The following is a 13,981-nucleotide window of genomic DNA, read 5'->3' on the forward strand; positions in this document are numbered from 1 at the left end:
GCAGTTCACTCCTTAAGGCAATCAGGGTCATGGCCACTTGTGCCTTTCGCAGGCTGTCATATAGTATGGCAGTGCCTAACCTTTGTCAATGCCGTTTCAATTCTGTTTTTTTCTTTATCAGCAGCATGAGCCATCTCATTGTCCTCAGACAGTATGAGGGTTAAGCCATGCTTTCGGGCCATGAAAATATCCATCAGTAAGGAAAACTGTATTGTGCTCTCTCATCAAATCCCCAATAAGCACTTCAAATCTACTCTGTAAACTTGTTGCACAAGAGTTTTCTAAGTTATATATACTTTGAGTATGTAAAATTTAAGTCTGATTCAGGATTGACTAAGACTGTCCCATAGATGTGGTTATAACAAGCTATGTAATAATTATTGATGATACATGAGGGATTTCTCAATTCTTTTGAAATTCTCCACTACAAAATGCCTTTAACAATTACTGTGAAAATCATAATGTTCACATGTTGCTGCTTTTCATTTGCATATCAGTCAGCCTGAAGGTTTTTACCTCCATGGAAGAGTGTGTGTGTGTGTGTGTGTTACGTAGATGTAATGAAAAAGAAACTTCTTCATTCCTTCCACTTTAAACCAATATTTTTCTTGAAACTTAGATTAGAATAAGACAACATAGCAGAGAAAATTTTTTTCTGAGAAAGTTGTTTCATCCTACCCTTTATCTGGATGATAGACATTGATACAGTGTCATGCAGCTGCATTTTCCTTTATATCATTCACAGAAGAACATCTTGTTGCAGTTTCTCATCTTTAAACATTTTGAACTTGTAATTGAAGGGAAAGCTTTTTTTCCCATAATTTGTTAGTAACTTCTGGGCTGATCTGACCCAGATATGTGGGTACCACGCTATACCAGAAACGAGTGGGTAAAGATTACTGATGGTGTGTTGACCTTTATCTTCTGTATGGTTAATTCTTGTCTGGTGCGTCTTGTAAGATTCAGACATTCCAAAGTGATCCTGACCTTTCAGTAATATGGACCATAATTTAGCTAAAGAACACTTTTGCTTAAACTTTTGGGTGTCAAGGATTGTGAAACAAAGGGAGCACTTCACAGGAAGGAGTAAACATTTTGTAGTACACTGGTTACAGCCTATTGTGCAATGTTCTTCATGGAATAAGAGTTTCTTGCTTACCCTGTGTTGTTTACTTGTATAGAGATAGCAGCTATGGGATTGTTGTTCCATACTCTGTGTGTATGTATACATATATATATATACACATATATACGTATATATATGTGTAGCAAAAAGATGCTTTGTAAGACTGAAAGCAGGAGATGACAGGCGAATACAGCTAACACTCATGAAGGGCAAAAGTAAATAGTGAAAGGGCTATAAGAGGTCACAACACACTGGTGCTTTGCATAAAAGAAAGAGGTTTTAGGAAGAGAGCTTAGAGAGCTCCTTGCAAGCACAAGGAACTGTCTGGGATAAAGCTAAGAGATGTTTGTGCAACAGTATTACTCATGAGGATCAACTTGCACCCTGAAGTTTAAATTTACTCTTATCTTAGCATGCATAGCACTTAAAGCTGGTGTTTATAAAAGTATCCAGTCTATTCAGTTTTTAATCAGGCTGTTATGTGATGCCTGCAACAGAGAGGGCAAATGACACACTGTCTGAAAAGTCATTCCTTTTAGTTGTTCTAAATTGGTGCGCCACTCACTATTATCACGTGAACTCTTAATATTCATACAGCAGGGACTAATGTGCAAAGGAGGGCCTCTGAGCTGTTTTTTGCTATACTGCTCAGAGTTCTAACACTTAATACCAGTCACCTCTGACTCTTTGTGTTTGCTATTGTGAATTTAGAGAAACAGGTAACTAAAAGGCCATTCTTCTTTTTGTTCATGCTGGTCCTTTACAGTTTGCTTCCTCTGAGAATGTTTCAAAAAAGACACTGTGCAGTGGAAGACATAGGCTGGGACTGTGAAATGAGAGCCAACTGGATTTTGTCCGGTGGTTCACTAGGTGACTCTGGGCAAATAATTTAACTTTTCATTTGTAAAATGTGAGCCCTTAGTAGGGAGTTAAAATAGATTAAATGACTGAAAAAATAATCTGAACTGGGCATCAAAAGATTCTGTTCTTTAACACTATGTGACTTTAAAGTCACTTACCCTCTTAGTGCTTCATTTTCCCCATCTAGGTAATGAATTCAAAAGACAATTACTTGTGTGAAGACCTTTAAGACTGGTGGGTAAAAAGCACTGCATAAACATCAACCGCTGTTATTGATAATTTCAGAGGTTCACATTCCTCTCCCTTCTTGTGGGCAATAGCATGCCCTTTACGTTTCTGGAAGACTTAGGATAACATGATTGATGCTGAATTCATATGTTATACAATTGTATGGGAGAAAGTACATGCTCTTTTAAAGTTGTGGCCTCTTCCTCTTCCTGCAGCGTCCTATCATCTCGATTTGTTGGGGTCACAGGGACTCACGCCTGCTGATGGCTTCTGGACCTGCACTATATGTTGTCAGAGTAGAGCACAGGGTCTCCAGTCTGCAGCTTCTGTGCCAGCAGACTATCGCTAGCTGTCTGCGGGATGACAAGGATATCAGCAAACTGACCCTGCCTCCTCGGCTCTGCTCGTACCTCACCACTGCCTTTATACCAACAATCAAGGTAAAAGGAAACAGAGTGCCTGTGTGTTGGGGTGTGTGTGTGGGGGGTGTTGCTTGATTTTTCCCCATGCTGCTCCTAAATGATAATGGGTGAAATCCTGGCCCTGCATAAATAAGGTTAAAAGAGCTTGATTAAGGGTCACTCCTGTTCTCATCAAGAGCCCTGCATTCTACCTGCTGATGCCCAGCTAGGAAAGAGAAATAAGAAAGATGTACTCTATCAGGGGAGGGAAGGATTTATTTGATGCCTATTAAAACTGAAAAGAAGGCTCACACATCCTGATCTGCATTCTTCTATGGGGATGGCCTGTCCAAGAACATCCCAAGGGTAAAATACGCTTGTGAATCACAAGGATATCTGAAGAAGCTTGTACTGATGGTAGTACTGTGTCATAGTAAAACTATTGCTTCCATACTTGTTACTCGAGTCCTTATACTGCCAGGGTAGTTATGCTTAACAGCTATGGCTGTTAAAGATATTGCCCAAATATTTTTACCGATACTCAGTTCTGCTTCAGCAGTGCTATGGGGAAATGAACCAGTGTGCCTTTGCCTATACCACTAGTATAGCTGCTTACAGAGCCATCTGCTCAACCCCGTTGTTCTGTGCTTTTGCCCCCAGTCACATCTCAGGATTTCAGAACTCTTTATCATGGCCCAAAACCAGAGCGTTAGCTAGTAAATGCCCTACTGTCCAATATATTTTTTGTGTTACGTATCTTTATGTATTATGTTGTTATGTATTACAACATTGTCTTGAGCCAGTTTCAGTTCTGTATTAAAACATTATAGATCTGGGTGAAACTGATTTGAAATCTGTGGAGTTGGCCCAGCTTAAATGAGGGAAAATTATGCCCATAATATAATGGATTGAACTCAGTTACATTTGGGTATCGCTAATCAGGCAACTTGTGCAACTAAGAAACATTTCATTTGCCAGAGAAGAATAAATGCCTGTTGTAACTGTAACTCCTCAATCTCCAAAGGTACAGAGTGTATGGTAGACCAGTGGTTCTCACATTTTTTAGCATGTCTCCTCTTCCTCCCCAGGATGCTTTTCATGTTGTCCCAGGCCCTCCCCTCCTGCTCCCTCCCCTTCAGCCCTCTTGAGTTTCAGTGCTGCTCGCTAGGCTGTTGGGGAGGACGAGGAGGGGAGGTTGCCTCTGTGGAGCCAGGGAAGCAGGGTGAGGGATCCTGGCAGGGCAGAAGGAAGCAGCTGGCTGTAGTAGGTGCTGAGTGAGGGTTTGGAGTCGGGATGGACATCAGAGGGGCAGGGGGATCTGGGATCGCGTCCTTGCTGACAGCCCCTCTGTCCCCTCCCAGAGGGGATGCTGGGCCGGGAAGCAGTTGCAGGGCTGAGAGGCCAAAGCAGGGTTTCCAGAAGCCGCATGTGCCTGCTGTTTCATGGGCATTTCTAGAGCCTTCTCAGCACAGCTTTATCCTGGCTCTGCCCTGGCCACCTACGCCCACCCATGTCTGCTATGCCTCCAGCGCCTGGCAAAGCACTCTTTTCCCTGGATATAGTCCTTTTCCCCCTCCAGCTTGAGGAGCAGTCCAGCTGCATTACACATCGCTACTCATCCCATATCCATCTTTCCAGGTTAAGGAGGCTTCTTTTTTTCCCTACCTTTTTTTGTCTGTATTTTCATTTTGAAAGAAACTGTGTCGACTTATACATATTAATAGTATTTGTGTCATACAGACTATATTGTGCTAAACAGAAGCATTCTAGCTGCTTTAGGACTGTGCTCTGCATGGATTAATGCAGCCTGCTGAGACGCAGGGCAAAGTAACCCACACTGAGCTTTGTGCTCATATTTCTCTACACCACACTGGGCCTTGCAGTGCAAATATGCTCTCAACAAGGATGGCTCTTGTCCTTAGAGGTGAATGGGGTGATTTAAGAGGTACGAACTTTTTTCAGAGCTTTTTTCATCATCACATAGTGGCATAGCATACGTCAGTGCTGGCCAGGACAGGGAACATGAGTGGCAAAGTTCACTTGAGAGGGCAATAGGAAGCAAGATATGCTGGGACTTGGACCTGACCACATTAGTTAAAATAGAAGTCTGTGATAGACCTGGGACTTAAATACAGATTTCTTGCCTAACTCAGTGCTCTAACTGCAAGTCCAACCTTCCTCTCTGATGTAACTATTTTTATTATCCTATGTACAGCTGCTTTTGATCTAACTAAATAATATGCAGCTATTCTCCCTTGCATGTGGGTCATACATTAACTCACACAGTAACCTGCACTAATCCTGACCTGTTAAATTAGAGCTGGATTAAATTTCAGTTAGTTGGGCTGGGATTAAGTAGCTGCAGGAAAAAATCAGTAACCTATAGGAAATTTTCTTTTTCCTCCCTTCATTCAATTAAGCCTCCTATCCCAGACCCAAACAATATGAGAGATTTTGTCAGCTACCCAACAGCTGGCAACGAACGGCTTCACTGCACTATGAAGCGGACGGAGGATGATCCGGAGGTTGGTGGTCCATGTTATACTCTGTACTTGGAATACCTTGGGGGATTGGTGCCTATCCTGAAAGGACGTCGTATCAGCAAGTTGCGGCCAGAGTTTGTCATCATGGACCCTAAAACAGATGGAAAAGCAGGTAGGAGTGAATTGTAGGTCTGTATAAAAATGATTTAGAAATACTCTAGATGTTAAATCCCAGTGAGTTACCAAAAATCTCTGTATGCAACATGGAAGATGGCATCTGAAATGATTTTTCTGATGTGAAAAGCTCTTCAGCATAACCTAGGCTCAAGCCTCTGAAATTATACTACACTTGTCTTCTGTTTCAGAAAAGGGAACTTCTTGCATTCTGAATGGTGAGGAATAGATTGCTAATTAGCAGAAAATACTCTTTAGTCTCAATTTTGAAGCCACTTGAATGCTGTTCACCCCACTGAACACTGTTCACTTGAGTTCAGGCCATTGGAAATTTTGAGTTTATACCAGGGAGGGTGAAGAACAGTTAATTATCTCTGCACAATTTTATCTCAGCTACTGCCGGTGGATCGGGTTTATGCTTCTGATGACTGATAGTTGTAATTGGGTCAGTTTTCTGAAGCAGCACTTATATTTTTTTGGGTCTGTCTTGATAGATGAAATCTATGGAAACAGCTTGATTTCCACTGTGATTGATAGCTGCAATTGCTCTGACTCCAGTGACATCGAACTGAGTGATGACTGGGCAGCAAAGAAATCTCCCAAAATCAGCCGAGCTAGCAAATCACCCAAACTCCCCAGGTAATCATTTCTTGGAGATTTCATCTTTTTCCCAGGTCTTCTTCCTTTCTTTTTTCTCTTTCTTTCTTTCTTTCTTTCTTTCTAAACACTGTCTTGACACCTCATAAAATTAAAAGCAAACTTTTATAGGCAGTAATTTACCTGAGCAAACTGCATGTTTTCGGGAGGGTTGGCCTTTTTCCCCTGCGAGGAGCAACACTGGAGACTTTGAGTAGCCTTTAAAATCCTCTTCTGTATTTAGCTGCAGTAATAATGTAGGCAAAGTCCCAGGTTTGGTCTGTCTCTTATGGCAGCTTATCAGCCCAGAATAAATTCAGGGCACAGTCCATGAGAACCAAGAAACGTTATTTGTATGAGAATCTGTAGTTCAGTCTTTGGTCTGCTGTCTGTCCTCTCCTAGTTACATACAGAATAGTATGCAAATTTTTTTGATCTGAAAGTGTAAGTGAGAAAAATCAGTATCTGTTTGGCAGGAAACTATCTGTAATGAAAAGGTCAAATTTAAAGCAGTTTGGTTTTGAGTTGCTTTGTTTGTATAATTAGCAAAATAATTGTGTTGTGTTTCAACTTAAATTTTATGATCCTGCCAATTCAATTCTACAGTAGTGTCCATACATGCTTTGTTGAGTGGTGCAGAGGAGGAAATAATAAATATAACATTAAATTGAGCATTACATGCTGGTTTGTTGTTTGTAGAGCATTAGTACCTCATAACACCAGCATTGTGATTCAGGTTTTCAGTGTCCTTGGTGCTGTACAGACAGGATTGCATTAACTGAAGTGAAGTATCATTTAGAGAGGAAGTGCTTCTTTTTTGGTTTTATCGTATATAAGGTCATGCAGTATATAAGCATAGATTTGAAAGAGTGAACTATTTCCTCTTCTTTAATTTTGGCATTAGGAGTCTGATCTGCTAGAGGTTGACAGATCTGGTGGATTTCAGGACTTGTGAGATTTCTCCTCCCTAGCCTGCTAGAGTGGTCTTTGGTGTCCACCGAGACCAGGAGCTGCTTCCATCCCAATCTGCTAGATGCAGCTGCTGCAGTTCCCATTTCTAGGTCCATCCAGGAGTGAGGCTGAGAAACTATTCCCAGTAGGTTCACACACAAAATACAACACACGCACAGTTTGCCACACATATCAACACAGAGAGAGATCAGTGTCTTTACTGATAGCCACATAAACACAAGCAGCACTCCATAAATATGAACAGTACAGATGGCTCAATCCTGTACCCTCGCTCTGGCTTGTCAAGATTGAAGTTTGCTAGTAGAATATGAACATGCACACCATATGGGTCTCTCCAGCAGCTGGTCTTAAATGCTCAAGCAGTCCAATAGCTGGGCGCCATCTCCTGGCTAGAGGTCTCCGGTTGCCTGCACCCAGACCTACAGGCTGGCCCCTTCAGGCTCATGGTCCCACTCCAGCTACTGGCACTCAGACTTCTCATCAGACTTATCACCTAGGTCAACTTGAAATTTGCTAGCATACATAGAAAGCACACCCACACAAAAAATAGCTATGAATATAGTTTAATATAATAAGAAGGTGAGAGCATACCCACACAGAAATTAGTTATGAATGGAATTTAATGAAAAGGTGGGTTAGACTGTGTTGATCAAATGCAGGGCACAGCCAGACCAGCATACTGACTAGCCCTCATATCCCCTTTTTCTCTGTATTTTCCCCCCTTTTCTCCACCTTTGGTCCTCCCCTTAAACATCCAATAAAAAGTTCCGCAAATTCCCACAATCTCCATAAAACACCCCTTAATAAGTATTACAAAATCCCAGAATTCTCTTTCCCCTGCATCCTGTAATAAGTCCTACACACCTTTAGGCAATAACCTCCTTTAGTTTGCAAAGTATTCAGAGGAGAGAGTTTCTTTAGCTAACTCATCTTGGGAGGTTTTGCACTAGGGACAATGTTTTAATTATCCTCCTTTGGCAGTCTTAGAAATAGCCGAGTGCTCTGTTTTCACTGTTTAGGTTGTTAGGGTCCTTCCTCTGGCATTGCTCCTCTGATCTTTATGTTTAATATGATTAGCCTTTACTCAGATAACCTAATGTTCTCCCACTTAATAGTAAAGCCAGAGAGGATGGCACAATTTTCTCTCCTTGTACAGCATTTTTGTAGTCTAGTCTAGCATTTTCTATTCTGCCTCCTAGAAGGACTGCACTTCTGCAGCAGCAGGTCTACTCTTCCTGTAATGCACTTCTTAGGGTCTTATAGGTCCAAGTAGATGCATTTCTGCTGAGTTTCCTGGTTCTTTTGTTTCCTGGTCAGTGAACAACATCCTGAATACATTAAGCATAGTAAACCAAAAGTAATGATAGTTATGCTCATAAATGACAGTCATAATGACAGGTGATATGGTGTGATATTTGTTTTCTATTGGAACAACCAAAGTCACTTTGTGGTCTTCAGGGTAGTAGCTACATGTTCTTAACAGCTCTCTGAAGCTTTGGCTTGGGTGATGAGGAGTATCCTTTCTCTTGCCTTGTGGTTGATATTCCATAGCTGCTGTTAAATTTTGTCCCAGTTCTGCATGTTGGGTTAGGACACTTCGTTGCTCCAGTCCATTGGTAAATTATTTCTGTAGTTAAATTTTCCTGGGTTATCAAGGGTCAGAACAGGTGGAGCAATTACCCTGCATGATGAGCATAAATGGGCCCCAGAGTTTGGTGGGTAGCACATTAGTTAATTAGGTGTGCTTGTGGGCTCATCCCATTTGTCCCACAGGAGGAAGAGGGTAGCATTTTCCTCCCAACATACTCATGGTTGGAGAGTGAGCCATATGCTGTTACAAATGGGTCAGGTGCATGAAAGCTCTGGTGGTTGTCAGAGCCATCCTCCCCAAAGAGTCTCTGTTCCAATCCAGATTTCTTGATCTCAACTAAGGGTGTTTTGCACCCTAAAAACTCAGACCCATTTGTGATATGGACATCCCATACCTCTGCTGCAGTTCCCTTCACACTCACCTCCTAGTACTGGTTGTCATAGTTGTGTGTTTGTCCATGTGCCTTGCCCTGGATTTGACAGATACCTCTTTTACACCCTCCCCAAACAGTAGTCCAAGTATTTCTGAAAGCCCACTGTGATTTCGTATCCTCCAGTAAGCCACGGACCCATAAACATAGTGGCCACAGACATCCTTTGATATCCTGTATCATACGGCAAGAGTATTCATTAACAGCTAATTGTATTTATATACAAGCAGCATCCTAAGTCATGTTGATTAAAGCTGTGCAGACAGACTGCATAAATTACACTGATTTTAACCGTTTCTAAAGTGGCTATCAATATAATAGTAGATTTTGAAAATTGACTGGAGACTTTCCCTCTTTTGGTAAGGAGTCCTGCAGTTGCTTGGAGATGCTTAATATGAGCAGACATATCTGCAGTATCTTTCAAGTGCCAAGCTCTCAAAGCCATATTGCCTGCCTTCCACAGAGAGCTGATAAGATCTTTTATTTCATGTTTTAAACCTTGAGGGAAATTTTGATAAAATCCTAAACAATTCTGGCCATGTCCACCATAGGGTGCTCTCAACCACTTGAGTAGCGTTAGTACAATTAGGGTAAAGTGATCGAATGAACCATGACTCTGGTCTGAGCTGAATACAGAGTTACAATTATACAGTTATACCTGCTGACAGCACTACAGAAACCTTTATTTCAGTCCTCCACATGCCAAGAAGTTCCTCAGTAAAAGGTAACTTTGACCAGTGCCTAATTCAGTTAATAACCATAATGAACGATGATGATCTCCTATAAAAGGGTTATCAGCACGGCACTTCCAAGTTACAGCTCCCATTATGCTCCAGCTTTAAGTATGTTGAGTCTCCTTAATATAGCCTACCTCTGCTGTGGCTCCCTGATGGTCTGTTCTTCCGGGAGAAAATCATGTTCCTCAAACAGCTGCAGCTGCCTATGTTTTCATACAAATTTTGTGCAGACTCATTTATTTTCCGTGTACCAGTTGTACCTGTTTCCAAATGGTCTTTACTCCATAACCAGTGAGACTGAAATTTCTGAGATTAGAATCAAGTTATCATTCTCCCCCATTCCAACAATTTTATATATTTTTTGTTTTGTCCCAAGATTGAATTATTAGTATAAACTTTGGGCAGAGTTCCTTCACATCATTTATGAGTCTTCCCACCTACAGGTGGTATGGGCAGGTAGGATTCTTCTGGAGGAGTGGTTCCTCCAGTGTGCGGTTCTGGGGGGTCTCAGAGACTGGTGTTGAGGTGGACTTCAGGGAAGGTTCTGAGGCAAAAGGTAATGGGATGCAACAGGGCACCACTTCTCCCTGAGCACAGTCTCAAGGAAAAATACTGAAAACTCTTCCAAAACTGCCTCTGCCAGATGTGAACCCTTGCCATCATGGATATATTTTCTCCTCCAGATAGTCCCTGTTTAAAATTTCCTCAATGGTTAGGACTGCTGGTCTAGTTAAAGCACTTGCCTCCTCGGTATTTTCAGAGTCCTTCGTAAATCCATGCTATTGATCCTGGCATAGGTGGCGCTGCAGCTGTGGTGAAGCCTTAACAAACATATCGTCCTAAACATACTGGGTTGATGATGTTCTGTAACAATATGCAAAATATGCTTCTAAGCTATTTATTATTCTAGTCACTTTCCTGCCTATTCAGTACATTCCTAATGTGCATAGGCAGAGCTCTGCACCTGCACAGAGCCTCACTGATGTCAGTGATGCTTCTCATAGGCACCAATGTCTACCTGCTAGCTTCATCTTGCAGGATTAAGACCTTGATGCCTTCTAATTGCAGCTGATGCTTTTCCATTTTATATTATGAGATGCCCTAGCATGAGGCAAAGGAAATGGAACCCTTCATATGACAGTGTGAGATACCCAAGTTTCAGTTGAGGTATTTGACAAATGAATCATCAGTTCCTGAGCCTAAAGCAGAAATGGCTCAGGAGAAAAAAACCTATGTGCTTGCCTTGGTTTATAAAATGTACTTTTGAAATGTAACTTTTGTTTGCTGTTTTTTTCCACCAGTGAGCTTTTTCAGTTCCTTGATCTTGCATTCTGAACGCCCTTTATATAATGGGAGGTAGGAGTAAGTAAGTTCTGGCTTAGAGCAAGAGCACTGACTAAGTTTGTGGAACCTTGATTTGCCCTACTAGTGCTGAGCTCTGCCAGCTGAGATGTCACCTTTCCATTTCCACAGGCTTTGCTCAAAGTCTGCATAGCTGAAATAATTCAGCTTTACACATCCTTATGGATTAGTGAAGGCTTTATTGCATCTGGCAGAACTGCTGTAAGCTTTGTTAAATGAATCTGAGAGTGTATGATCTGAGTTACTGCAAGTGTATTGAGCTTTATACATATTCTTTAATTTGACCCATAGCTCTCTATCCTGTAGACTAAATAGTTTCCACTGGTCACCTAGAGAACACCATACCAGTTTTTTATTACCGTCTGCATATTCGAAGATATTAATTTTATGCATTTTCGCATGCCAGTTGATGATTCTAATTTTTATATGCTTTATGTGCAGAATCAATATAGAAGCTCGCAAATCTCCAAAGATGTCACGAGCTGCGCAGGAGTTATCAAGATCTCCAAGGTTACCAATAAGGAAACCTTCTATTGGTTCACCAAGCCTAACCCGAAGAGAGTTTCCTTTAGAAGATATTTCTCAGGTATAGTGTGCATTGTTACCAGACCTGAATACAAATATAGCTTGCTTTCTCTGGAGGGAGATATGATGTGTAGATCCAGTGATCACCAATAAAACATTGTCTTTTAGTTACAGCTATTGGATGAAACAACTATAGAATCCCATTTTTCAGTTGAACATTTATGTTGGTAATTATCAGTGGAATATTGGATGTCATTGTTTGATAAATCCTGGCCCCACTGACTTCTCTTAAAAAATTCCTTGTCTGAGAGATTTTATTCCACCTGATGTTCTTGGCTGTTGGAAAGCATTGTTAAAATGGTCCTTATTCAATTCCTCAGAGCTATCATCATGCCACCATACTTACCTGCTTTGCTAGGAATCTGCAGAGACAAAGAAATCATTGGGTCAGGGGGCCAAATGTTCTCTATTTCATAATTATGTGGAACAGCCGTAATTGGAAAGGGCAAACAATTATCATTTTGTGCTTTTTGTGTTGTGATCTATGGGTAAATGAAACTCAGCAGGCTGTAGAACTGTCTGGGCCAAACATTTCATTAGTACTGAACTGCATTCTCTTGCTCCTTTCCTTTTTCCTTTTCCTCTCCTCTCCCCTCCGCGTCTTCATCATTTCACTTTTTTCTTTACAGTAAAATGTTCTAGATCACTTATGTAGCAGTAACTGTAGAAAGGGCCAGAAATCCTTTGAATGGGACAGGAGACTGGCAGCTTAGATTCTGTTCCTGATGCTGACAGCATGACTCTTGGCTTTTGAGAAAATCACTTAATCTTTCAGATCCATAATTTAACCACCATGAATGCAGTGGTTTGGGAATCTGCTTTGGAAGCTCCAGGAAAAATATATTTGTCACTGTGAATAATACACTTCTATCTTATTTATTGCTTATAAAGTGATTCTTAAGCATAGAACGAAAGGGCAGGCAATACTACTTCCCGAAATACTGAATAACTGCACTATGCTGTTGTGCAGGAAGAGGAAGCATCTGAACAGTGCTGTTCTCATTAGGCAGTGAGGATGTTCTCCAGTTCTTCAGCAGCTGTAAGCAGTCTGTGTGGTTGTTGTGGACGTCATTTCTGATGGTGTTCAGAGCCGGACTTCTTAATGACAGGGTGTAACAGTTGATACATAGACACATTAGGCTGTTTCTAAATAAAATAAAAACAAAAGAAACTGAAATTGTATTATCACTTGCAATAGCTTGATTGCTCTGCAGCGTTTTTATTAGAGCTTGATACAGATTTTATTAGGTGAAAATGAACTTGTTTTTTCTTTGCAGCAAAACTACCTTGCTCAGGTCACATCTAACATCTGGGGAACCAAATTTAAAATTGTGGGTTTGGCTGCTTTCCTACCAACTAACCTTGGTGCAGGTAAAAGTAAACTCTTTCAATTTTTTGCATGTCAAACTCTTGCTAGCAAGTAGCAAGCTTACATGATATGATTTTTTTAAAGTGATCAAAAAGCTTCTTTAACAAAGTGGTTATTTTCTGTGGACAGTAGGAATTAGATTTTTTTTTAAATCACTGTAATTAAGAGATTCAAATCTCTATATACAAAAATGGGATCTCAACAAAATATTAAAAGACTTAGATATGATAAAAAGGCTAATTAACAGTCAAGCCAGACCTTTATTCTTTCAGTTTATTTGAAGAAAGAACAAAAGAATAAACAAAATTTTTGCAAGAAGACTATAAAAATCACAGTTTCTAAGTTTCAGTAATTGTTAGAAATATTTTAAGAGTTCAGATTTTTATAGTCATTCAGCTACTAATTATTCCAAAATAATATTAAAAAAAGCTTTTTTAACATCCTGCTCAAGATTCCTTATGTCATTGCATAGCATTATCACATGTTTTTCTTGCTGGAGCATCAGTTACACAGTAGCCTTCATTAAAAGTAGCAGTTGTCTAATCTCTTGTGTAGGAGTTCTAAGAGCTCTCTGAAAAAAAATTTTTTGACTGTGTTTCATTATCTAGTTAAGTTAAGACTACATAATGAGGCCCTGGATACAGAGTTAATTAAATAGATATTTTTTGTGACCATGTTGACTATTCTCTCATAAGAGATGGAGTCCCAACTGCTGGGAAGAGGACCCTCTCTGGCCCAGCCTTCAGACAAAAGCTGTCCTCTCAGGATGTTGTCATCCCTAGGGACAACCAGGGCTACTATTGTAGAGCAATGGCATCTTCCATTTATTAAACTGTTACGGAAATGCTCAGCTTTCTTCCAGCCACTTTATTTGTCAAGTCGTTTACCACTATTTATAAAGTACCATTCCTCCAGAAAACCGTCAAAAAATTTTTGACATCCATATTTGCAATGACTGTCAAATAGTAATGTGAGTGAGTCAGACCAAAGGTCCCTATAACTCAATATTCTCTCAGTGTCGGTGAC

The 13,981-nt window shown here is 40.6% G+C and overlaps 1 protein-coding gene across 4 annotated transcripts in view; it reads left to right on the forward strand.

The window, feature by feature from the left end:
- The window catches only part of TULP4 (TUB like protein 4), a 171,805-nt gene that overhangs the window by 141,320 nt on the left and 16,504 nt on the right, over positions 1 to 13,981 (forward strand). For all 4 annotated transcript variants that reach the window (XM_067293613.1, XM_067293612.1, XM_067293611.1 and 1 more), the window contains 5 exons: positions 2,431 to 2,655; positions 5,037 to 5,271; positions 5,768 to 5,912; positions 11,443 to 11,587; positions 12,864 to 12,957. In XM_067293613.1, the coding sequence (XP_067149714.1) occupies positions 2,431 to 2,655; positions 5,037 to 5,271; positions 5,768 to 5,912; positions 11,443 to 11,587; positions 12,864 to 12,957 (844 nt within the window). The remainder of the gene's footprint in view (positions 1 to 2,430; positions 2,656 to 5,036; positions 5,272 to 5,767; positions 5,913 to 11,442; positions 11,588 to 12,863; positions 12,958 to 13,981) is intronic.

The sequence above is a fragment of the Apteryx mantelli genome, chromosome 3 (genome assembly GCF_036417845.1).
Source record: "Apteryx mantelli isolate bAptMan1 chromosome 3, bAptMan1.hap1, whole genome shotgun sequence".
Lineage (NCBI taxonomy): Eukaryota > Metazoa > Chordata > Aves > Apterygiformes > Apterygidae > Apteryx > Apteryx mantelli.